The 27,337-nt window shown below is 42.2% G+C and overlaps 2 protein-coding genes across 2 annotated transcripts; both read right to left on the reverse strand.

The window, feature by feature from the left end:
- Positions 1–1,844: 1,844 nt before the first annotated feature.
- LOC109101826 (F-box only protein 42-like) lies at positions 1,845–13,473 on the reverse strand. The gene is made up of 10 exons (XM_042749068.1): positions 13,280–13,473; positions 12,543–12,749; positions 7,801–7,916; positions 6,030–6,164; positions 5,742–5,895; positions 4,122–4,232; positions 3,944–4,040; positions 3,804–3,860; positions 3,541–3,657; positions 1,845–3,109 (listed from the first exon to the last, which is right to left on the reverse strand). The coding sequence occupies exons 1-10, from the start codon at positions 13,402–13,404 to the stop codon at positions 2,198–2,200; spliced, it is 2,031 nt and encodes a 676-aa protein (XP_042605002.1). The 5' UTR covers positions 13,405–13,473; the 3' UTR covers positions 1,845–2,197.
- Positions 13,474–16,312: 2,839 nt separating this feature from the next.
- Positions 16,313–27,094, reverse strand: LOC109101479 (ATPase family AAA domain-containing protein 3-A-like). Its single transcript, XM_042748576.1, has 16 exons — positions 26,809–27,094; positions 26,648–26,724; positions 22,962–23,063; positions 22,823–22,882; positions 21,520–21,589; positions 21,272–21,437; positions 20,693–20,762; positions 20,457–20,612; positions 20,319–20,375; positions 20,120–20,245; positions 19,704–19,828; positions 18,232–18,283; positions 18,075–18,145; positions 17,832–17,999; positions 16,976–17,084; positions 16,313–16,762 (listed from the first exon to the last, which is right to left on the reverse strand). Exons 1-16 carry the CDS (start codon positions 27,011–27,013, stop codon positions 16,517–16,519), a joined length of 1,860 nt encoding a protein of 619 aa, XP_042604510.1. The 5' UTR covers positions 27,014–27,094; the 3' UTR covers positions 16,313–16,516.
- Positions 27,095–27,337: the final 243 nt, after the last annotated feature.

The raw sequence follows: 27,337 nt of genomic DNA on the forward strand, positions 1-27,337 counted from the left end.
TTTATTTTCCCGTGAGTATAGACAAGAACCGTGCATCTAACAATGCATTAAATTGTTTTAAAGATATAAAACAGTGGCTGGCAAATAACTTTTTACAATTAAATGAGAGCAAAACGGAAGTCCTGATTCTTGGATCCTCCTTGTCCAGTCAACCTGGACTAGTTGTCGAACTACTGTAGGCCCGTTAGCATCGAACATACAAGACCCTGTGAGGAACCTTGGAGTAATTTTTGACTCCTCCCTTCTTTTTCAACAAGCAGATTAGTGCCGTTGTAAAAAGCAGTTTTTACCAACTGAGACAAATTGCTAAAATTAAATCTTTGCTTTCCCCTTCTAACTTGGAAATTGTAATCCATTAATTTATTACATCTAGGTTAGATTATTGTAATTCATTGTACAGTGGCCTGCCCCAAAATACATTATCTCGTTTACAACTTGTTCAGAATGCTGCAGCCAGACTGTTACTTGGATTAAGGAAAAGGATCACATTACCCCAGCGCTGAGAAACTTACACTGGCTCCCGGTCAAATTTAGGGTGGATTTCAAAACTTTGATGTTTGTTTACAAAGCATTATCTGGCCTCGCTCCCAAGTACATCAGTGATCTTTTACATCCTTACTCTCCGACTAGAGCACTAAGGTCCTCTGACCAACTGTTACTGACGGTTCCTCGCTGCCGCTATAAATCTAAAGGTGATCACGCTTTTTCGGTGAGGGGTCCGAAATTGTGGAATAGTCTTCCTCTCTATGTGAGGTCATCTTCATCTTTAGCCATTTTTAAGTCATCCTTGAAGACATATCTGTTCTCTGTAGCCTTTTGAATAGATTATAAATTACGTGTTGATGTTGATAGAATTATGTGTTGTTGTTTTTAAAATTTTTATTAATTTGTAAAGCACTTTGGCTCAACCTCTGTTGTTTTTAAATGTGCTATATAAATAAAGGTTGACTTGACTTGATCACTCATAACACAACATCCTAAAAACACTAACAGGGAGTTTTAAAGCAATGTGAAAGAGAGCTGGGTTTAGCACTCACGTGCTGTGACAGCTGCTCTCTGTCCGTGTCTGTCAGGAGTTCAAACTCATATGGCATAAAACGCATGATTCCAGCTCGATAAACATGATAATCAGAACCGAAACAGATGTTTTTAGTTGGTCTGAGCTGTAATGACTGCTCTGTTCTGGAAAAGGGGGCGGGGAGCTGCAGCTCATTTGCATTTAAAGAGACAGGCCCGAAAACAGCGTGTTTCTGCTTCCACTCAAAACAGACATTTTTCTAAATGATATAATAAATGATCTGTGGAGTATTTTCAGCTGAAACTTCAGACACATTCTGGGGACACCAGAGACTTATATTACATAATATAAAAAGGGGCATAATATGTCACCTTTAAAATTAATTGCCACTTCATATAATAATTACTTAAATATATGAATTATAAAAAAATTAATATATATTAAATGTAAATACGATTTTTAAAATTAATTTCCACTTCATATAATTATTATATAGATATTTTATATGAATTATAAACAATTACAATTAATATAATATAAATATAATAAATAAGTAGTAGCGTAACTTAGCATGGTGACGAACCCCGCTCAAAACCAACCTTCTGGAGCCTGAAAACTCAAGAGTTTGCTCAAACTAAACGTGAACTTTCCTGGGTTTAAAACTGAAACCGGCTTCGTGCTGCAGGCCACTGAAGGTGCAGTTTTTAAATTGATATACCTAAAATAAAATAATTACATTAAAATGTGGCATGCAGTAGAATTGTGTGAAGTGAGATGACCGCACAGCTTTATTCTGTTATAAGATCAAGACACACACAACATTATATCAGTGAATTAAGACATGAAGAACTTTATTTCTGTTTACAATCCACAGTCTCATTCCCTCACACACACACACACTCTCACACACGTTTAATGTAAACATTGCAGGCTGAAAGAGCGGTAAAAAAGGTCAATTTCATCAGTTCCTCTGAAAATCGTTTCCTTTTGTCAGCTCAGCGTTTCTGAGGGTGAAATGCGACAGAAACAATAAAACATTCCCTTCTCGAGTTCTCTCTCACAGAGCACATCATCCGCTCGCTCAGAAACTGAAAGCACATCTATGTTGAGTGTCCTTTATATGTGTGCGCTGTATTAAGGTAAGTTAGTGTAAGGGCAGCAGTCGTTGTGGTTCCTCCACTACCTCTTGGCGCGGACGAAGTACAAGGCGTTGGTCTTGGGGTAATACTTCACGTTCTGCTTTTTGTCCATCAGGCCGCCGAAGATGATGAGCTCGCCGCGGCCCTGAACCACCGTGTGCAGGCTGGTCTCGGGCGGCCCGGTGATGGCGCTGGGTGCTCCGCCGCTCCCGTACGCCCGCCACGACACCACGCCGCCCGACTTGGCACGAGAAATGTCCAGCAGGTACATCTGCATGGGCTTGCAGTTGAGCGACTGGTACAGCGGCTTGCCCACGTTCAGGCTCTGCGGCGGGTGGTGGGCGAGGCGGCGGGCGATGGGTGGGATGGGCGGTCCGTCGGCGGCCTGCGGGGGGCTGGAGGAGGCGGGCGATGTGCCGGTGGACGCCCCCGGCTGGGACAGCGAGGAAGAGGACGGCAGTGAGGAGGAAGCTTTGACGGCCTCCAGACTACGGCGCAGGGCGGCGGGAGAAACAGCCCCCGGAGGGGTGCACGGTGACCCGGCCTGCGGAGGCGTGTGCAGCCCGTTAGAAGCAGGCAACTCGGCAGCGGGCGAGCTGTCCCAGCTGTACTCCACCTGCGGGCGAGTGGGTGGAGACGCCGCCTGCACTGGGCTGGTGGAGGGCGAGGAGCCGTTGAGCAGCGGCGGGCTGTCGGGGCCCCGCGAGGGCGATGATGCTCGGGCCGACGCTCTCGGACGCAGGGTCCCCCAGCGGCCGTTCACACAGGGCGCCTCCTCGAGCACAACGCCTGCTGCGCCGCCGCGCACCGGAGACTGTGAGCGCAGGGAGGGCGGGTCCGGCCCCAGAGGGGCGGGTGTTGAGCTGATGGGCGAGGGCCGAGAGTTCAGACTCGGGCTGAGAGGAGCTCGACCTGACGGAGCCTGAGAGAACACCACCACACACTGACCCACCTGAGAGAGAGAGAGAGTGGGGGGTGTGATTTGTGGTTTTTTACTTGTATTTTGACCTTACATCTTGCAAATCTTGTTTTCTGTATTGCAATGTATATCTGAGAGAAACAGATCATCACAGAAAATGTAGAGTGGATCTGAATGTGACGCTGCAGCGGATTGTAAGAGAAGGGGGAGTTTAAGCAGACAAAATGATGTAATTACGACTTTTTATCTCACAATTCAGATATTTTCTCTCGCAATAGTTTAATAGAATTGTGAAAACTTACATTGAGAATTCTGACCTCATCACAGTTCTGAGTTTACATCCTGTTTGCTTGTTTGTTTTGTTGGAACTGTGAACTTTTCATCTTATAATTCTGACTTTTTCCTCACAGTTGTGAGTTTCTGTCTCAGCTCTCTAATCAGGAAGTGAAGGTTTGAAGGCTCACCTTGCAGGCCGGATGACACCAGAGCTCCGGAGCGCCGTGATCCTCGTTCTCCACACGCAGCTGCTGCCACGTCCAGGGGGAGGCGCTCATGTGCAGCAGCCACGCATCCTTCAGCAGCTGCACACACAGACGTCACTGCAGCGCATCAACACACACACACACACAGACAGACTCACACACCCTCTCTCACACACAAACCCACACACAGACTCTCACACACACAGACTCTCACACACACACACACACACTCAGCAGATACTCACAGCGTTCGGCCCGCCGCAGCCGCCCAGAATCAGCAGCGTCTCGCTGTCGATCACGATCTGAGGATCACGAGGGGACACAGTGAGTGGCTCAGACTCAAAGCATCATGGGAGTCAGAGAGAGACTGAGGAGGCAGTGTTACCTGAGACTGTCCCCCGCGAGGGTGAGGACACGGGCCGCTGACGGCTGGTTTGGACCAGCACCACTGCTCCAGATCCAGAAGCCAGACCTCGTTACTCCTGCGACACACACACACACACACACACACAGGATAAACACACGCTCGGATCGCTCGCGGACGACTCTCAGGTCATACGTACATCTGCCGCGCGCCCAGAGAGCCTCCGAACACCACCATAGTGCTGCCCATCACGGAGGACGAGTGTCCCGCCATCGGCGGCGGCCCGTGAGTCGTCACGATGGAGTTCCACCTGCGGGCGAGAAAGGGGCGGAGTTACAGGCTCCACTTCCTGTCTGACACACACAGCTTCCCTTGAGTCACACCATGCAGGAAACACGGACAGATCACAGAACCCAGTCATAAAACCAAATCAAACACAGACACAGTTGAAGCTCAAGACAAATGGCAGAACAAAAGTTGAGTTCACATCATGACTGAAAGATACTGCTGCTGTATAGTACAGTACGATACAGTCTCTTAACTCAAGACTCCTTTATCTAATCAGTGAGAGATCGCATCAAAGACGGTTTACAGTATTCAACAGAAACAATGTTTTCATATGGATTACTTTATCACAGAATATTTGTTTTCAGCAGCACTTGTTTAGTTTAGTTTCTATAGATATCTCTCTCATGTCTCTTCGTTGAGTATTCACTGAGTTACAGTTCATTTTAATGACGCGTTTGTATCTGAAGATCAGCGCAGACAAAGGCTGCAGACAGCACTCCTTGTTTGTTATCTTTATTTTATAAATGCACAAAGTTTTGTTGTTATTATGTCTGTATACAAAAAAAAGTAGACCCTTTACAGATTCGATTGATGTATTGCTCTTATGTAATAATGCAAAACAGTAAACACACAATTCTCAGTTAAAGTCCGTTCATCAATGATTCAGAATATTAAAACATTTTAAGAAAATCTGTCAAAATATTTATTTACACTCATTGTTTTATTGGAAATTTTTTTTTTAATGCAAAGAAATTGTTATATTTATTATATATTAAATAAGTGACAACGTTAATCATGGATTTATTTTAGATTTTATTTTTTCATTATAAATTTGTATTCAAACACTTCATTAAGGAGCTATTAATGTTAAAAGTTTAATAAATTATTAAATTGTTAAGATTTTATTAATTCAACTGGTAAGATATGCTTTGATGGATTCAAATTTAAATAAGGTATTAAAACATAATCCAGAGAGATACAACTTTTCATAGAGCAAATATTATTGTTAAAAAAAAAATCATAAAAAATTAATAAAAGACTTATTACACTAGCGCCGGGGAAAACATGCACATAAAATATCTTATGCATTGGGAGCAGATCTAAACGTATGCTGTAATAAACACTTTTCATTCATTTTCACATTTCAGTGTAATGGTGACAGTCTTAAAGTATTTAGTTTATCTGAGCTTGGCCATTTTTGTTCACCTTTTATACGAGTCTTCCAGGAAAAACAGACAGCAGGAGGATACTATACTATGTATTTAGTTTAGATATTTAGTAAATGTCCTACTGTAAATATATCAAAACTTAATTTTTGATTAGTAATATGCATTGCTAAGAACTTCATTTGAACAACTTTAAAGATGATTTTCTCAATATTTAGATTTTTTTGCACCCTCAGATTCCAGATTTTCAAATAGTTGTATCTCAGACAAATATCATCCTCCTAACAAACCACACATCAATGGAGAGATGATTTATTCAGAACTCAGATGATGTGTAAATCTCAGTTTGTGGTGAAGTGTCTGACCAGTTCTTGGAGGGCGAGTAGGTGTGTATCTCGTCGAAGAAGCGCTCGGGCTGGTGCAGGGGGTAAGGACTGGGCCGCGTCCAGCCGCCGAACAGCACCAGCAGATCCCTGTACATCACCAGCGTAGCTCCCGCTTTAGGAGACGGATACGAGCCTGAACACAACACAAGAGCCGTGACTGATGGAGCTGATGCCCCACACACACACACACACACACACACACACACACACACACACACACACACACACACACACACACACACACACACACACACCACCGAGTCTGACCTGACGCCAGCGGCCGGATCCACTCCTTGCTGTTGAGATCCAGACGCCACAGATCGTTAAACGCTGCGTTACAGCTGCTCTGAGTGCAGCCGCCGAACACGTACATCGACTGATTCGAGTCGTAGTAACACGCACCTGCGACACACACACACACACCTTACGCTGCGTACGGTCAATAGTTAGCATTTCATACAACTAAATCATCAACATCTCTTCAGTGAGTGATTGAGACGCTCTGATTCAGTGAGTCATTCTACAGAATCATTCAATCTAATCACTCGTGCTTCATTAAAAGAACTGGTTCAAAAGAGTCATTTCAAAAGAATCTAGTGTGATCTCATTCAGACGATTCACACAGGGTTCGTACAGAAACTGCAAAATGAAATTCCAGGACTTTCAAGGACTAAAATCAGAGATCTCACTTATCAAACTATTTTGTTATTATCTTTCAAATTCTAATAAACTGATGAAACTAAATGGCACAAATAAAGTGCAGCACAAAAGCATGCAATGACTGTGACAACTTTAACATTTGAAAGGATATTATGGCAAAGTTATCGCTTTCCTTATTCTAACTGATTATTATTATTATTATTATTATTATTTTCACCTGGATATGACTGAGCTGAAGAATGAAAGCTGTATCATACTCTTGGATATGATGAGCTCTATCACCACTCATCAACAGTGCGGAGTGTGACGATACACTTCACTCACGAGATATACACATACTTGCTTCACTAGAATCAGACAATATTTTAATACTATTAAGATTTTTTTTAAATGACAAGATATTTGTCTTTTAATTACACAAAACAACGCAGTTGTATTTTGAAATATTTTAACTAATCAAGGGCTGTAACTAATAATTGTTTTGGTAATCAAGTAATCTACTCATTATTTTGACAACTGAGTAATCTGATATTTTTAGTAACACAAACAGACACAAGTGAAAACCAGGCTTCAGTATGACTTAAGTATCAAAACCAAGTGATTACATGGTTTTATACAAAAACCCTGATAAAATAGGCATACATAATGTAATATGCCTACACAAAATATGAACATAACCAACTTAAGTTTATTATGTATTATAACAAATACCTGCAGAGGGTGCCAATGGCATGGTCATGTTTCACTTTACAGCGTGATTCAAGGACATTTAAATCATGTTATTTTAATATTTGGCCACGTGAAAAAAAAGTCAAATTCAAGTACTTCAAGCACCTTGTACGAACCCTGCACACACCAACATCAGGAAACTGGTGTGTGCGTGAGTGTGTGTGTCTTTGTGAGTCTGTGAGAGAGAGTGTGTGCATGTGTGTGTGCGTGTGAGAGTGTGTGTGTGCGCGTGAGTGTGTGTGTGTGTGTGTGTGAGAGAGTGTGTGCATGTGTGTGTGTGTGTGTGAGAGTGTGTGTGTGTGAGCCTGTGTGTGAGAGAGTGTGTGTGTGAAGAGCCTGTGTGTGAGAGAGTGTGTGCGTGTGTGTGTGTGTGAGTGTGTGTGTGTGAGCCTGTGTGTGTGAGAGAGTGTGTGTGTGAGCCTGTGTGTGAGAGAGTGTGTGCGTGTGTGTGTGTGTGAGCGTGTGTGTGTGTGAGCCTGTGTGTGAGAGAGTGTGTGTGTGAGCCTGTGTGTGAGAGAGTGTGTGTGTGAGCCTGTGTGTGAGAGAGTGTGTGCGTGTGTGTGTGTGTGTGTGTGAGAGCGTGTGTGTGTGCGTGTGTGTGAGTGTGTGTGTGAGCCTATGTGTGAGTGTGTGTGATCTGTTCACTGACTGTGTGAGAAGCGTTGTGTTATCGGTGTTCCAGGATATGGATACGTGCGACTCTCCCACTGGATGTTTCCCTCCTGAACGGCCCTCAGGAAACCATGATAACACTGATACGCCAGTATTTGGGAGAGTGGGAGAGAGAGAGAGAGAGAGAGAGAGAGAGAGAGAGAGAGAGAGAGAGTCAGTCACATACACACAGAGAGAGAGAGTACTGCACATCAGAACACATATACACTCTACATACACTAATTGACAAAGAAACCAGACAAAATAAGAGAGAACTCTTTTCATGCTTCGTTGACTTCAGGAAAGGTTTTGACTGCATCAGGCATGAGGGGCTTTAACTTTTAACAGACACACAGAGTCGTGGTGTGAGACAGAGCTGTAGCTCAAGCCCTACACTATTCAGTATCTACATCAGTGAACGAGCAGGAGCCCTAGAACAGTCCGGTCTTACCCCAGCAGACACTGAAGCTAAACGTCTTCTGTCTGAGGATGATCTGCAGCAGCAGCTGGACCTCCTGCACACTGTCTGACAGACATGGGCCTCGTCAGCTAACCTTAGAAAGACTAAAATTATCATATCCCAAAAAAACCAACATCACACCAACAAACTCCCAACAGAGACTCTGCAGGCTGAATTCTGTAAAAGTACTCTCCGTGTACAACGAAAAGCTCCACACAACGCCTGCAGAGCAGAATTAGGACTGTACCCACGAATAATTAAAATCCATTAAATTCTATTTCTATGGGTTCAATTCTACTGCACCCAGAGAAAGCCCCTCAGCCAGCTGCTCTCAGAACTGACTGTACAATCCAAACCTGATTCCTTTCACTGAACAGATATACAGACTCTGATATAGATACATAGAGAAGTTCACCGGCTGACCGTTAAACTCGTCTCACAGCCCAGTGTCACATGACACAACCACAACCAGATCCATATAGCCCACTGTAACCATAACCATAACTATCATAACTACGACAATCACTACAGCTACAACCAGATCCATACAGCTCACTGTAACCATAACCATAACTATAACAACTACGACAATCACTACAGCTACAACCAGATCCATACAGCTCACTGTAACCATAACTATCATAACTCAGACAATCACTACAGCTACAACCAGATCCATACAGCTCACTGTAACCATAACCATAACTATAACAACTACGACAATCACTACAGCCACAACCAGATCCATACAGCCCACTGTAACCGTAACCATAACTATCATAACTCAGACAATCACTACAGCTACAACCAGATCCATACAGCCCACTGTAACCGTAACCATAACTATAACAACTACGACAATCACTACAGCTACAACCAGATCCATACAGCCCACTGTAACCATAACCATAACTATCATAACTCAGACAATCACTACAGCTACAACCAGATCCATACAGCTCACTGTAACCATAACCATAACTATCATAACTCAGACAATCACTACAGCTACAACCAGATCCATACAGCCCACTGTAACCGTAACCATAACTATCATAACTCAGACAATCGCTACAACCACAACCAGATCCATACAGCCCACTTTAACCGTAACCATAACTATAACAACTAAGACAATCACTACAGCTACAACCAGGTCCATACAGCCCACTGTAACCGTAACCATAACTATCATAACTCAGACAATCACTACAGCCACAACCAGGTCCATACAGCCCACTGTAACCATAACCATAACTATAACAACTACGACAATCACTACAGCTACAACCAGATCCATACAGCCCACTGTAACCATAACCATAACTATCATAACTCAGACAATCACTACAGCCACAACCAGATCCATACAGCCCCCTGTACCCACTGTAACCATAACCATAACTATCATAACTCAGACCAATCACTACAGCTACAACCAGATCCATACAGCCCACTGTAACCGTAACCATAACTATCATATCTCAGACAATCACTACAGCCACAACCAGATCCATACAGCCCACTGTAACCATAACCATAACCATAACTATCATAACTCAGACAATCGCTACAGCCACAGCCAGATCCATACAGCCCACTGTAACCATAACCATAACTATCATAACTCAGACAATCACTACAGCCACAACCAGATCCATACAGCCCACTGTAACCATAACCATAACTATCATAACTCAGACAATCACTACAGCTACAACCAGATCCATACAGCCCACTGTAACCGTAACCATAACTATCATAACTCAGACAATCACTACAGCCACAACCAGATCCATACAGCCCACTGTAACCGTAACCATAACTATCATAACTCAGACAATCACTACAGCTACAACCAGATCCATACAGCCCACTGTAACCATAACCATAACTATCATAAAATCCATTAAATTCTATTTCTCTGAGTTCAATTCTACTGCACCCAGAGAAAGCCCCTGAGCCAGCTGCGATAACTATAAAAAGCCCCTGAGCCAGCTGCTCTCAGAACTGACTTTACAATCCAAACCTGATTCTTTTCAGACAATCACTACAGCTACAATGACCGCTTCAGTGATAACTATAATAAAGACTAGAACAACAACAATAACTTTAACAGTAATTATAATAACTGCAACGATAACTATAACAAGAACTATAATAACTATAACTATATAACAATAACGACAACAGCAACAATAGTGATACCTACGATAGCTACAATGATAACTATGGCAGTAACTACAACAATAATAACGATATCTATAAGAGTAACTATAATACTATAACGGTAACAATAACTGTAATGATAATGGTAACCACAATTACAATGATATCAACTCATACAATAATGTTAGCTAAACTGGTAACTTTAATGATAATGATTACTATAATGAAGATGAACTATAATAATAACTATATTTATGCTGGAATGCAGAACTATAATGGTGTGTGGCTGTAACAATAAGTAAACTATTTTGATAATGCTAACGTTTTCAATAACCAAAATGATTATAACAATTTCTTTCTGCAGTTTTGTCGCCGCTTTAAAGTCGCTGGATTCTGATTAGTGCTGACAAACAATTAATCGTGATTAATCACACCCAAAATAAACGTTTTTGTTAACAGAATATATGAGTGTGTAGCCCTGTTCACACCAGGCACGATAACGATAGAGATAACGATAGAGATAACGATAGAGATAACAATAACGATAGAGATAACAATAACGATAGAGATAACGAAAATGACAAAGATAACGATAACGACAGAGATAACGATAGAGATAAAGATAACGATAACGACAGAGATAACGATAACGACAGAGATAACGATAATGATAGAGATAACGATAAAGATAGAGATAACGATAGAGATAGAGATAACGAAAACGATAAAGATAAAGATAACGATAACGATAGAGATAACGATAGAGATAGAGACAGAGATAACGATAACAACAGAGATAGAGATAACGACAGAGATAACGATAGAGATAACGATAACGATAGAGATAACGATAGAGATAACGATAAAGATAGAGATAACGATAACGATAGAGATAACGATAACGATAGAGATAAAGATAACGATAGAGATAACGATAGAGATAACAATAACGATAGAGATAACAATAACGATAGAGATAAAGATAATGGTAGAGATAACGATAACGACAGAGATAACAATAACGACAGAGATAACGATAAAGATAGAGATAACGATAAAGATAGAGATAACGATAGAGATAGAGATAACGAAAACGATAAAGATAACAACAGAGATAGAGATAACAGAGATAACGACAGAGATAACTATAACGACAGAGATAGAGATAACAGAGATAACGATAGAGATAACGATAAAGATAGAGATAAAGATAACGATAGAGATAGAGATAACAGAGATAACGACAGAGATAACGATAACAACAGAGATAACGACAGAGATAACGATAACAACAGAGATAACGAAAACGATAGAGATAACGAAAACGATAAAGATAACGAAAATGATAGAGATAACGATAGAGATAAATTTAACGATAACGATAGAGATAACGACAGAGATGAAGATAACGATAGAGATAACGATAGAGATAAATTTAACGATAACGATAGATAACGATAGAGATAACGACAGAGATAACGACAGAGATGAAGATAACAATAACGATAGAGATAACGATAACAATAAAGATAACGATCGAGATAATGATAGCGAAAAAAGATAGCGATAACGATAGAGATAGCGACAGCGATAGAGATAACGATAGAGATAACAATAACAATAAAGATAACGATCGAGATAAAGATAACGATAGAGATAACGATAGCGATAACGATAGAGATAACGATAGAGATAAGGATAGAGATAACGATAGCGATAACGATAGCGATAACGATAGAGATAACGATAGAGATAACGATAACAATAATGATAACGATAGAGATATCGTTCTAAAAATCATTCTCAATATTAAAGAATAGCAGAGTCCCCAGCACAACTATAATTATTAAGGCATGGAGAAACGATATCACTGGAACTATACAAACATTGACAGCCAATCAGAATCCATCCTGCTATAACGAGCTGGAGAATTTAAAGCGACAGACACGTGTGATCTTAGAATAAACAGACGATATCTAATATCGTTATCGCTCTCGGTGTGAAGCTGATGTCACTGTAATTGAGGTTATCATGATCGTTATGGTTACCGTTACCTTCATTAATCGCGATTATTAAGACTTCTGGGTTATGTTAGCTCATGTGACCTCTGACCTTTGATGAGGCGGTACCACTGCTTGCAGACCAGCGCGGCCGTCTTGTGCTCCTGGTAGGGCGACAGGAAGGACAGGATGTACTCCAGCACCTCCTCGGGGAGCTCCCCCATGCTGCGCACGCCCGGCTGCACCTCCTCCGTCTCCATGGCAACCGCGCAGCTGTCCTCACCGTCTGCGCAGCCGGACATGACGCAGTCTGCGGATCTGAGAGTAACGACACGCGAAACAATCCGTCAATGTCTTAAAAAGATATTATTTACAATGTTTGTTTGTTTGTTTTTACCACGAACGCTTGGCTAGCATTAGCTCTGTGCGCAGGCGTGGAAATATTTATTCTGACAGTGAGCGGATCCTTTAACACCGGGTTGTTTTCATGTCTGCGGGTTTGAAGTCCTAACTGTATCAGGAGAACAGCCTAAACCGTGGATTCTAATACGGGTTTACTCGAGGATCCTCCGAACTGCACCTGGGCTTGTTTTTTTGTTCTAGGCTGTCAGCCCTGACTCAGGTGTTCTTCAAGACGCTCTCAGCTCGTGATCACGTGTGTCACAGCTCGTGATTAATCAGAAACCGTGTTTAGTACCGGGGGCCGCGGGAGGGACCTCCCGCTGTGTTCACTCTCGTGCAGTACAGTAACTCGAGAGTGTTTTCAGCTGCGGCTTCATTAGCTGAGCGCTAACAGCCGGTGATGATGATGATGATGATGATGATGATCGGACGCGCGCGTCACGTACCTGTCCGCCGGTGTCTCGGTCCGTCTCTCGCCGGCGCGCTGCTGCTTCTTCTTCTTCTTCTCCGCTGGTGTTTGTTTGTGTTTCTCTTTATCAGCTGCTCTCATGAAGCTCCTCACTCCAAACATCCGCCATCTTCCTTCCGCTCGCGAGCGCGCACGCACGCATACACGTCACGCGTCTCGGGGCGCGCCCGCTCTTTCTCTGGCAGCATTTATGAATACATCGTTAATTTTATTGACCATTTTGTTTGTATGAGAGCTGTTGTTTTTTATTGTGTGTTTTTGTGTGTAACGTGTGGGGGGGATTTTGCTTGTTTAATTGTGGCGTTCGTCACATATTATTCTGAAGCGTTATGAATCAAATCATCCAGCAGGGGTCATGTTCTGAATCAAAAATGAACCGAAACCGCAAATCCTATTCTCAATGCCAAAACAAGTGTAATTCATTTACTAAGTTTACTAGTTACACAAGCCAGTGTCTCTAAGGACACTTTATTTCACGTCTTTTAAAGATCCGTTTCGGCTCTACAGCGCGCAATAATTGGCAGTTCCCTGTTGGAACGATAGCGCCACGATCGCTACATTTTTTACCCACCTTCGAATGTCATATCCCCCCAATTTGTTGTTACTTGCATACTTTATAGCTTCACTTTCTGTCAATCAGGTTCACTCTAGCGAGTCGGTACGCTGTAAATTGTTCTTATATGTAGCTTCGGAAAGTCCGATTCTTTCTTAGCGATCTTATATGTAGCTTCGAAAAGTCTGATTCATAGTGAGTCGGTTTCTTTCTAGATGGTTGGTTCCTTCGAAATGCATCTCGCTCTGATTCTTTCTAGCGAGTCGGTTCGTCCGATCTCTTTCTCCACCCCAAGCGAGTCGGTTCCTTGTAAATCCATGGCTCGCTCATTTCTAGCTTCGGCAACCCAATTTCCATTGCATAGAAGATACCGGGGATGTTTGTAAAAGATCCACTACTAGCCTTAGAGCCTTCTTTCCAATGTTTTAGATATTTAGCGATGGAATATATCGGTTCCTTCGAAATGCATTGTCTATCTAGATATTAACATCTTTTTCTAGAACCAGTTTTTTCCAAAATGAAGTCAGTTTTTCTTCCCAAGAAACCTAATCAGTCTTCATTTGCTCAAGAAGTCCGATTCTTTTCTAGCGACGTCGGCTAAATCCTTCGAAATGCATCTCATTTTCGCTTTCTAGCATTCGGGAAAGTCCCGATTCTTTCTAGCTTGTGGAGTCCGGTCTTTCCTTCGAAATGCATCTCGCTATTTCAGCTTCGGATTAATACCCCTTCTTTCTCAAGCCATATCTATGCTTTCTTCCGATTCTTTCTAGCGAGTCGGTTCATAATAATGAATACATTGTACTTCGCCCCTTACGAAACCCCACCCCAAAAACTTGATATGGGGAAAAAAAGGTCAATTTTTTACTTTCTCAAATAATGGGTCAATCTATCATCTTTTCGCGATGTTAAGGCACATTGGTCCTATAACTCTTCTGCCTTTAAAATAGCTTCGGATGGAAAGCCATTTCCCAAATTTTCTTAAAAAAGTTTTAGTACTATATTCTAGTGTCTAATCTTCTATTTCTAGCGAGTCGGTTTCCTTCGAAATGTTCCATCTCGAACTTTCTACAGCTTCGGAAAGCAACTTTCCGCTACAACTTCGCTTTTCTAAAGTCGTTACTGCCAACTTAATCACCCCTATGTAAATTTACTGGGATTAATAATTCCTTCTCCAATCCTCCCCTCCGCCTTATCATTCACCCATATATCAGATAACTTCACATCCCTTCTCTATTCATTTCTAGAGAGTCGGTTCCTTCGAGAATGGCATCTCGCACCACATATTCCACCCTACAGCTAGTTTCATCTGACAATCTTATTTCATTTTTACTAAGTAAACTATTAAAACTCATTTATTCTTTCTTAGCGTTTAAGTCATTTTTCCTTCTGAAATCCAATCTCGCTTTCGCTCTCTATTTTCTTGGAATATTTTTAGTCCTTTCGGAAAGTTCCGATTTTAGGGAAATTATTGTAGTTTCCATATCTAGCGAGCGCTATTGCCTTCGAAATGCATCTGTTAAAACCTCGCTCTTATATCTTCGGAAAGTCCGGATTCATTTCTATCGAGTCGGTTCCTTCGCCTAATGTGTGTCATCTCGCCTCTATTTTATATATGCATTCGAACCTTTAACCTTGTCCATATATCTGATTTCTAATCAGTCTTAAACCATTTGTATAAAAGGTACTAAGTCTAACCATGTTTCTCTATCTTCCTTCGAAATGCATCTAGCTCTTATAGCTTCATCTAATTTCTTAAATTCGGTTAGCTATTAAAATTCTAGTCCGATGCCGTCTTATGTTCTAGCGAGTCAGTTCTGGTAGACGAGTGGTGTACTTAATGTCCCAACACCATTCTGAAAGTCTATAATTTTTTAATTCTTTCGGTAACTATTCTAGCGAGTCAGGTTCAACCATAAAAATCACAAAATCTTCTAAATGGATCTCGTTCTTACATGTATCACTTTGGGCTAAGTCAGTTACCAGGCTCTTTTACTTACTAAATTCTGGTTTATTTTATGTAGGTTCGGTTTGTCCAGTCGTTCTTACATGTAGCTTCGGGAAGTCCAGTTCTTTCTGGAGAGTCGGTTCGTTCTGGACCTCGCTCTGTAACATTGGAAAGTTCGATTTAGCTTCGAACTCTAGCAATCAACCTCTGAAGAGTCGGAGTCATTGTGGTGAATCGCTTTGTTCGGAGCCTTTTTCCAAATGAAAAACTGCATTCATTATGTGGCACTTCATGTCTTTTTGTATCATTATGTTTTTCACTCAGTTTTATTCATTAGTTTGTTAAACTGATGATAAAATTAATTCATAATCCATTAATTCACAATTATGAATCTGACATACTTTTATATGAAATGATTTGCATTGTGTTGGTGAGTTTTAAATGATCTAGTTATTTTGTCAATGAGCAGAAAATCATAACTGGTTCCCTTCAAACTCAAACAGACACAATAAGAAATTACAATGGCTTTACTGTCAGCCGTAAAAACAGTTTCCATTGATTTCATGTGGACTTGTTTCCAGTCTCTCAGTGATTATAAACAATGAATATTAATGTTACAGACTCGTGATCAGTAAACATCAGCACAAACACACAACAGACAGACGAACAGCAGCTTTAATCGTTCTACTGACACATGAAGAGACTCCACACGAGCGTTAAACCGGAGTCCCGTCGGGTTTGCTCCGGTCTGATGGCACTTCCTGTAGAGGGCGGAGCACTTCCTGTGCCTTGAGCGGCGGCGGCGCGGAGCCTTTTGTGGGCGTCGGCCGGCCCTCGTTATCCAGAACCCCTTCTCCATGAAGCCAGTCCATCTTCTGCTGGTGCTGTCTCACGGCGTCGTCCACCCGCGCGTCGATCATGGCCTCGGTCAGTACACCACCCTCAGAGGAGTACGCCGCCGCCTGACACACACACACACATTACCCATGAGCCTCTGCGGCACACGCCTCCATGAGATCAAACATTTAAATGACAAATCCACTTCCAGAATAATAATTCGCCCCCTTGTCATCCAAGATGTTCATGTCTTTCTTCAGTCGCAAAAAAAATCTAGTTTTTTAGTGAGAGATCAGTGTTAGAGTTTGAGTGTATCTGTCGTTAACGGGCGAACGAACCTGCCAGGCCACTGCGAGTTTGGAGATCTCTCGGCCGGACATTCCCTCCACACGCTTCGCGATCTCCGAACACTTCAGCCCGTAATCAAACTGAGCCAGCTTCAGCCTCCTGCACACACACACACACACACACACACACACAGGTCACATGTTCAGTTCAGCGAGTGTCATGCAGCATTTAAAAATGGTCTGAATCAATGTTATTGTGAACTAAAACCATTAAAATAATTTATTTGACTAAAATAAAGCAGGTACTAAAATTAGACACTATAATAACTAAAAAATGCAAAAAATAAGATCTAATCCTTCAATATCGACTCAACATTAAATTCAGATGTGCACTTAATCATTAATATTTTACAACAGAAATGCTCGTCCCTCATGTGCACAGTAACTCAATGCGAGGGTTTAAACTCCTATTTTGAAATCTTGATGAACAGTTAGCATATTGAGAAAGATATTGATGTATTCTTCTGTGTTTGTGTAGTTAGATAATCGTGATTATGATTTGTGCCACTACTGAGCAGCCCTATTGCGTAGGTTTATAATTGATTTACTTTTCAAATCTGATGAAATGTTGTGTTCCCAGATGAATGTTATAATGAACTCAAACCTTTAGCATTATACAGAGATGTTTGACATGATAACAGTTTGTGTGGAGCAGCATTTGTTTACTGTGAAAACTTGATCCCATCTTTCACACAGTAGTACACAATGTATGTGTGTGAGCGTGTTCACTGAGTGTGTGTGAGTGTGTGTGTGTGAGTGTGTGTGTGTGTGTGTGTGTGTGTGTGTGTGAGCGTGTTCACTGAGTGTGTGTGTGTGTGTGTGTGTGTGAGTGAGTGTGTGTGCTCACTGGCGTCCTCCGGTGGCCGGCTCCAGCACGTATCGGTCAAAGTAGAGTCGTACGAGTCTCTCTCTCTCCTCGAGTCCCGGCAGCATGAAGTTCACGATCTCATCGATTCGGTCGTTTATGGCCCAATCAAACTGCTCCGGCTGATTACTGGCCAGAACCAGCATGAACCTGAAACACACACACACACACATCAACATCATGTCAGCCGTTTGTGTGTGTGTGTGAGAAAGAGAGTGTGTTTACTTGTTGCTCTGTTCTCCGGTGCGGTACAGGAATGCGTTCAGAGTTGCGCGCAGATCCTCGCTGATCCGCTCCTGAAACACACACACACACGTCACATGACTCTGCAGCGACACACACACACAGATACACACACGCAGTGAGGGAGTGTGAGACTCACGGAGGATCTCTTGCGCAGGAATGCATCGGCTTCATCCACAAACAGCAACAGCCTGGAGAAACACACACACACACACACACACACACAATCTTCAGTTTCAGTCAAAACTTATCTGGAAAAGATAGAAATATCTGTATAATATACAGTAACTTAGTACATTGTTTATTTTAAATTGTAAAATGTTTTTACATGTTAATATATATTAAACTTTTTTTGCAGGTAATCACGATCGCTCAGTCCATCTCTCTCGTCATACTCTACATAAACTACAGTAACACAATAAGCTTTTAATATAGCGACTCAACGTTACTTTGTTACTAGTTCTAGAGTGATGTTTTGGAATTAGTAACAGAGGCTTGGGCTCAGCTGTAAAACTGTCAACTTTAGATTTGAATCCATGGCGGAAGGAAGTAGTTCACACAGAAGAAGGCTTTTAAAGACTCTTCATTGGTTTTTCTAATGTGTTTACACACCCATGCCGTCTAACGGCTGTATAAACCGCTTTGTGGCAGTGAATGAAGAGGTATCATATCGATCACAAGTACAGTATGGAGTACCTCAAGGCTCAGTACTAGGGCCGTTACTCTTCACGCTTTACATGTAACTCTTGGGAGATATCATCAGGAAACACGGTGTTAGCTTTCACTGTTATGATGATGATACTCAGCTCTATATTTCTTTGCGGCCCGACGAAACCGAATGCATAGTTGATATAATAAAAATGGTTGATGTTGTGGGTGTTCTACTATTCTTGCTGATAGGGGGGGGAGTGTGTGTGGTTTTGGGGGTCTTATAGAGAGAACGGTGTACATGTTCTTCCCTCTATAAAAGCTTTGTGGTTAATCCGTGTCAAGTCAAACAACACTGCTGTTACCCTAAAGGTTGACGCGGTGGCACTAAAAGCTCAGAAGACTGATTGAGCACGAGCGTAAAAACACCGAAGTAGAGGACTTTTTTCCCACAAGAGAGAAGAGTGGATGCTGAGTTCTTGTTATCGTTGGTGTTTATGAACAGACTTATTCTCACATGTTCTTTATACAGAATAACATTTCTATTAATTCTCCACTGAATCATGTGATCTCTAGAGCACCGTCTATTTTCTTATATAAGTGAAAGTGACATGACATACAGCCAAGTATGGTGACCCATACTCAGAATTGGTGCTCTGTATTTAACCCATCCAAAGTGCACACACACAGCAGTGAACACACACACACACACACTTTGAACACACACCCGGAGCAGTGGGTATCATTTATGCTGCGGTGTCCGGGGAGCAGTTGGGGGTTCAGTGTCTTGCTCAAGGGCACCTCAGTCGTGGTATTGCCGGCCCGAGACTCAAACCCACAACCTTAGGATTAGGAGTCAAACTCTCTAAACACTAGGCCATGACTTCCCCTCATATAAATAAAGCTACTGTAATTGTGGAGGTAATAATGTGGTATATTTGTCTGGTGTGGTGTGTCTCTGACCCGCGGCCGCTGGTTCCGGCCCAATCGAACACCTTGTGCATCGCTGTCACTCCGTCTCGGCCCATCGGCGCCACATCTCCTCCAGTCATGATGGCGTAATCCATCCCAGAATGCATCGCTAGCTTCTGCTCACAGCCAGTCAGACGTGGTTACACAAGTGTCATGATAAGTTAACGGTATGAACATTTCTTATCATGATTATAGCTGAATGACTGAATGTAAAACTGGGTGTCTGATTGGGAGTATTTTAGTGAATTATATCATGTATGCAGATGATCTTGTGGTGTTTAGTCCAAGTAGTGCTGGGCTTTAAAATATGAGTTCTGATCATGGTCTTGAACATGAAAGGAAAACACCTTGGACATTTCATCACTGAGCACATGATGTGTATGAACACGCGTGTGCGCGAGCGTTACCTTAGCGAAGAGCGTCTTCCCCGTCCCCGGCGGCCCATACATCAGGATGTTCCGGTACAGCCCGCGGTTCTGTCGCGTGTTCCTCGTCGCTATGGCGATGTCGCGCACACGCTCCTCCAGCTTTGGCTGCAGAGAGACAGGAAGTGAGATGCGCATGCTAACAGGAAGTGCGTGCGGTGAAGGATGTGCAAACACTCACGCTGAGCACGACTCCCTCCAGCGCGTCCTGCGGTTTGCTCTTCAAGCGCTTCGCCATCTGAAACGATACATATGTGCATGAGTGCCACCGCACTTCCTGTCTGCGCAGGAAGTGATCATCAAACACTGGTAGTCGTACCTTGACGGGGTGTTTGAGCGCTTCCACCACAGTGAATCGTGAGGTTTCTCGCACTAGTGAAGGTTTTCCTAGCCGCGCCTCGATGTATCGTCCGGCCACACCGGTTGCGTTACGCGCGGAATAAACGCCCACCGCCAGCAGCGTGAGTCCCGCCACCTGCAGGAGACTCAGAGCATCACACACACCGGCACACATACACACACACACACACACTCACACACCATGCTAATACTTACCGTCGCTGTCACTTTATCCCAGTCCGATATAAACGCACGGAACCCTTCACCAAACACGGCGCCCGCCGTCCTAAAACACACAGCGAAACATGACCACATCCAAACCTGACCACAAGTGCGTTTATGATTCACAAATGTGAACTTTTGATTGTGTTGTATTTAATCATAATATAATAGTTGTAACAATTAAATAGTTGTATTTATGTATTTAAATTTATTTAAAAATGCAAACTAAATATTTATAAATATCCCAGAAATAATTATAATGCTCACAAAGTGTTACCATATGCCTTTTGTAAAGAAATGGTAACACTTTGTGAACAGTATATTTATTTCTGGGATATTTATAAATATTTTGTTCACATTTCTACCTAAAAATATAATATACAAATAAATTAATACAACACTATTTCATTAATTTTGTATGGATTCATGAAAACATTTTTAATAAAAGACAATTATAGATATTTTGTTAGTAATTTTACCTAAAAACAGCTTTAATAATATTATTGTTATAACTGTGTAAAAATAAACATCTATGAAACATCTGAATATTTCTGCTGAAGTGAGTGATGTTACCGTATGGACTCGAGGACGGTCTGTCGGTGCTCGGCCGCCTTCAGGCGGATCTGCTCGCGGATGATGTCAGCATTTTCTCTCTCCACGCGCGCGCGAGCTTTAGACTCCGCCTCCACGCGCAGCATCTCGTTCTTGTGCCGCAGCTCCATCTCGTGCTCGACGGTCGCTGTGGAAACACACACGCAATCACGTTCAGATGACGGAGAACATGAGTCCCAGCTCTTCAGAATGACATCACTCGGCCTCACCTCTCCTCATGGCTTCCTGCTTCTGCACAGACTCTTCCTGTTTGCGCAGGTTCTCATCGTTCAACAGTTGCTGTGGAGGAAGGGAGGAGACGTTAGACAGACGCGAGTCTTGGAGAGACTGAGAGGAGTCTGAGGGGAGTTTAAAAGTCTGAAAGGAGTCTGAGGAGAGTCTAAGGAGAGGAGTCTAAGAGGAGTTTAAAAGTCTGAGAGGAGTCTGAGAAGAGGAGTCTGAGAGGAGTTTAAAAATCTGAGTGGAGTCTGAGGAGAGTCTGAGAGGAGTTTGAAAGTCTGACAGGAGTCTGAGGATAGTCTGAGAGTCAGAGAGGAGTCTGAGAGGAGTCTGAAAATTGAAGGGAGTCTGAGAGGAGTCTGAAGAGAGGAGTCTGAGAGGAGTTTAAAAGTCTGAGGGCAGTCTGAGAATCTAAATATTTCTGAGAGAAGTTTGAAAGTCTGAGAGGAGTTGGAGAGTCTGAGAGGAGTCTGAGAATCTACGAGAGTCTGAGAGGAGTCTGAGAATCTACGAGAGTCTGAGAGGAGTCTGAGAAGAGGAGTCTGAGAGGAGTTTAAAAATGTGAGAGGAGTCTGAGGAGAGTCTGATAGGAGTATGAAAGTCTGACAGGAGTCTGAGGAGAGTCTGAGAATCTAAGAAAGTCTGAGAGAAGTCTGATGACATGAGTATGTGTGAGGTATGTGTGTGTGGGATTTTATGGTCTGAGAGGAGTCTGAGAGGAGTCTGAGAATTGAAGGGAGTCTGAGAGGGGTCTGAAGAGAGGAGTCTGAGAGGAGTTTAAAAGTCTGAGGCCAGTCTGAGAATCTAAGAATGTCTGAGAGAAGTTTGAAAGTCTGAGAGGAGTCTGAGAATCTAGGAGAGTCTGAGAGGAGTCTGAGAGTAGTTTAAAAATCTGAGAGGAGTCTGAGGCGAGTCTGAGAGGAGTTTGAAAGTCTGACAGGAGTCTGAGGAAAGTCTGAGAATCTAAGAAAGTCTGAAAGGAGTCTGAGAATCTAAGAAAGTCTGAAAGGAGTCTGAGGAGAGTCTCAGACTCATAGAGGAGTCTGAGAGGAGTTGGAGAGTCTGAAGATAGTTTGAGAATCTAAGAAAGTCTGAGAGGAGTCTGAGAATCTAAGAAAGTCTGAGAGGAGCCTGAGAGTCAGAGAGGATTCTGAGAGGAGTTGGAGAGTCTGAGAGGAGTCTGAAGATAGTTGAGAATCTAAGAAAGTCTGAGAGGAGTCTGAGAGTCAGAGAGGATTCTGAGAGGAGTTGGAGAGTCTGAGGGGAGTCTGAGGAGAGTCTGAAGAAACACACCTGCTGCCGGAGCTGCTCATCATACCGCTGCCGTGCCAGCTTGTCTTGATAATGCGCCCTCTGCAGATGAAAGAATCTCCTTCATCACCATCATCATCATCATCATCACCACCATCATGCACTCAGAAGCACGACTCACCGCCTGGTGCTGTTTAGTCTCCTCATTCAGAGTCTTCCTGCGCTCCTCTGCTTGGATGCGGATCTGATCGCCCTTCAGCTGCTCCACCGCTGCCTCATACTCCTGACACACACACACACACACACACACACACACACACACACAAAACAGTGTAGAAGTGTAAACTTCTCAGCATAAAATGAAATAAGTTTTAATTCTACATGTACAAAATGAAGAATAAATAATGTGCATCTGGTGTGTTTGTGGCTGTTTCTAATAATTTATGAAGCTGCTGTAAATCAAACCATTATATATTCATTATATATAAATCTAAAATACTACACTGCTATTTTTTGGACATGCAACTTAACTGCATAAAGCCCTTTTCCGCCGCAAGATAAAACAATAAAACAGGTAATCACAACTTTATCTCATAATTCAGACTCTGTGAGAAAAGATTTCAAAGAGTCAAAACAGAGAGATTCAAACAATCTGATTTCTGTCTTCCTCACTATTCTGACTATTTTCTTGCAATTAAAAGAAAAAAGTCTGAATTGTGAAATAAAAAGTCACAACTGCAAGATATAAACTCACAACTGCAAGATTAAACAGAATTTTTACTTAAAAATAAAATATAAACAAATATTAACAATATTGTTACCTATAAACATTAACATATTTTTGTGGTATCAGAAAAGCACTTTTTATCAGGGATATTTATAAATATTTTGTAAGCATTTCTACCTAAAGCTAAAATAAATAAATAAATAAATATGAAAATATTTTATTTGTTCTTACGGAGTTCTGAAAACATTTATTAATATTATTATTGCTATTATAAATGTTTAAAATAAATATTCAAAAAAAGTCAGAATTGTGAGACAAACTCTAAATAGCAAGAAAACTATATTATAGTTTATATCTCATTAAAGAGTTTATATCTCACAATTCTAATTTTTTTTTTAAGTTTGTCTCATAAATTTGAGGAAAAAATTCTGAATTGTGAAATAAAGTCGCAATTCTGTTTTTTATTTATTTTTAATTCCGTGCTTGAAATGGGCTTCCCTTGACAGTTTTATTGTAAATGATTGCATAATTTTGTAATGTTTCATTAATTTCTTCAAATTCACTATCAATACAGACATTTCATCTGATGTATTTACACAAACTCTGGCTTAACGGGATAGTTCACCCAAAATTACACCTAGATCCGTGTACACGTCAGTTAGCGGAAGCTAGAGATTACGGTTTATAATAGGGCTGTGCGATTAATCGAAATCGTAATAAAATCACGATTTGAGCGTGCGCGATTTCTAAATCGCTTTATAGCACGGTTTTCCGCGGTCCCGACCTCCCGCAGTATGCTATCCAATCCAATCAGAATGCAGTGCGCCTATATGGAGCGCGGGAACAGAACAGAATGGGCATATGCCTACATAACTCCAGGTTCACACACTGTATGTGATGCGTATTTTTTCCGAACCCATGTTAACGGATCAGAGCATTCACACTGCACGTGGAAAAAGATGCGAAAGATGTGAACAGAAAAGGTTAGAAATAGAAAGGTGCGAAAATAATTAATATCTATATGAGCATAGAGAGAGTTGTGAGTTCACAGGACGCAGTTTGAACGAGAGGAGACAAGTTTTAAGTGCGTGCACTCTCTCCATGCGAGAACAGCATGTATCTGAGCACGCGCGTCTGGTTTTGTGACAAAGTAATGCTCGCGCATTATTTTAATGTGCTTGCACGTTACAATAACGCGCTCTCGCTGCTGCTTCTGCACCGCATACACATACTGTATACACACTGCGGACGGAGTACGTGTGAACCTGTATAATGTATAACAAATCTATTTCAACACCTGAGGCACCGCTACAATGAGCTCTGACCAATGCATGGCAAAAAATAAAAGATAAAAAAAATCCCTGGACACGGGATTTATTTAATTATTTATTTATTTTTTGGCATATGTCTAGACCAGTGGTTGTCAACCTTTTTTTCCACCGGGCCGCACTATGGTAGAAAGTGCAAGTCTCGCGTTCCGCACGCATATCATTTACATATTACTTCAATAACCAACCTGGTTTATAATATTATAGCCTAAATATTATAATATCTAATCGATTACATTCATTGAAATAAATAAATAATTCTGCTCTCCATAAATAAAACACCTGATGCTGTCGGGAGCTGACCAGTTTTGTGAAATTCGGCTCGAAAGGAGTAACAGCACAATGAAGTTGCGATTGTAAGATGCAGTCTGTAAGACGCGCGCGGGAGCATGACTTGACGCGTGACATTACAGAAAACGTGCATTCACAAATGTAACCTATGTTGATCCAAATATGGAAAGCACTTTCGAATTTAATAATATGAGGTTCTCCCAGAGATGTTTTGCCACATTTCTCCAATTAAGGATGATTGTTGCGTAGTATGGGTGTTTTCTTTTGCCTGAAGGGGCAAACCGAAAGTTGATGCCGAAAGTCCAGCACTCTCTTTCACTTCTGATACTGCGACTATTCTTGTTTGTATGTGTTACTTCGCTGACATTTTCCACATTTAAGTTTTCTCCCTTAAAAACAAATTTATCCATTCTGATGCTCAATTTTAACTAATGGCTGTTGATGACTATCTGGATTGAATTCTGCCAAAGTGTGCGCTTGTAAATGTTCATTAAACGCGTTAATTATGTGAGTAGGTCTGCTCATGTCTGAAAATAATATAGCCTATGAAAAACAAAACAAAATTATTTTACATAAAAACATTAGGCGATAGCTTATATTTCTTTTGCGTTCAGCACGTGGGCTGTATTTGAATTCGTGACGGGCCGCGGGTTGAGAACCACTGGTCTAGACATTTTGTAACACCTTCACTTAGTGATTATTTTGACTTATGTCTGTTCTAGAGACGTTACAACTTTTTGATAAAGCTCTTATTGGTTTTCTTTTGGAAATATGTTTCAAATTCATACTGAATGCATTCATGACAGTAAAGCATGTCTGTGTGTCAAAATCGTGATTAAAATCGAAATCGCAAAATTGATCAAAGAAATCGCGATAGTTTTTTTTTTGGTCCATATCGCACAGCCCTAGTTTATAAAGTTTCAAATATGATGTTTTTCTTACAAAAACACACTGATTTGCTTCAGAAGGCCTTTATTCGCCCCTCCCCCCTTTTTTGATGGATGGACTCACTTTATTGGGCTTCAAAATGTCAACACCCATTCACTGCCATTATAAAGCTTGGAAGAGCCAGGACGTTTTTTAGCATAACTCTGATTGTGTTCGTCTGAAAGAAGAAAGTCATGTACAGCTAGGACTGCTTGAGTGTGAGTAAATCATGGACTAATTTTCATTTTTGGGTGAACTATCCCTTTAAATAGAAATCTAGAGTTCCTCTCTCATAATCCTGACTCTGTGAAACTGTTCATCATCAGCAGCATCATCTCTCTTTCTGACAGCTGCTCTCAGTGTGATGATCTGATGATCTGGACTCTGTGTGATGATCTGGACTCTGTGTGTGATGATCTGGACTCTGTGTGATGATCTGATGATCTGGACTCTGTGTGATGATCTGGACTCTGTGTGTGATGATCTGGACTCTGTGTGATGATCTGGACTCTGTGTGATGATCTGGACTCTGTGTGTGATGATCTGGACTCTGTGTGATGATCTGGACTCTGTGTGGGGTGACCCGGATCTTACCTTGATCCTGCCCTGGTGCTCCAGCTGCACGGTCTGCTCCTGCATGCGCGCCAGATCCAGCGCTTCTTTGGCGTGACCTGCGGTCACAGGGGTCACACATCACTAAACCAGCACTGACCTCTGACCCAGTGCCCTTCACATGATCGGTGAATGATACTCACGCGATCGGTCCAGCTCTTTGGCCGCCTGCGCCGCGCGCTCCAGCCCCGTCGGGTCGAAGTTGCTCCATTTGTCCTTGGGTCTGTCGCCCGAACCGGAGCCGGAGCCGCCGCCCGGAGGAGGAGGAGGAGGAGGGGGAGGGGGCGGGGGCGTGGGGTGGGGAGGAGATCTGATCTTTATTTTGTTGGGAGCGAAGAGCCACGACATGATCCACCGACAGACCTCTCCCACACACACCGATCAACCGGATCACCGGTCACACACTTCCACTGCACGAGTGTCACGCCTCGCTCCGCGCATGCGCACTGCTCCTGACGCGCCGCCGCGCCGCGCTGATTGGCTGACGCGCTCGTCCTTCAGAAGGTCAGGGAGGAGGCCACGCCCCGCGGCGTACGGTGGCCCAGAGGCGTCAGCGCGGGTCTTGCGTCAGTCTGCAGCATCACGTTAAAATTAAAAAATATATTATTATTACACTTTTATTCTTCTAGCACAATTTCATATTCACCGTTAATAATGTTGATCAGGTGAATA

Source organism: Cyprinus carpio, chromosome B22, assembly GCF_018340385.1.
Source record: "Cyprinus carpio isolate SPL01 chromosome B22, ASM1834038v1, whole genome shotgun sequence".
NCBI classification, from domain to species: domain Eukaryota; kingdom Metazoa; phylum Chordata; class Actinopteri; order Cypriniformes; family Cyprinidae; genus Cyprinus; species Cyprinus carpio.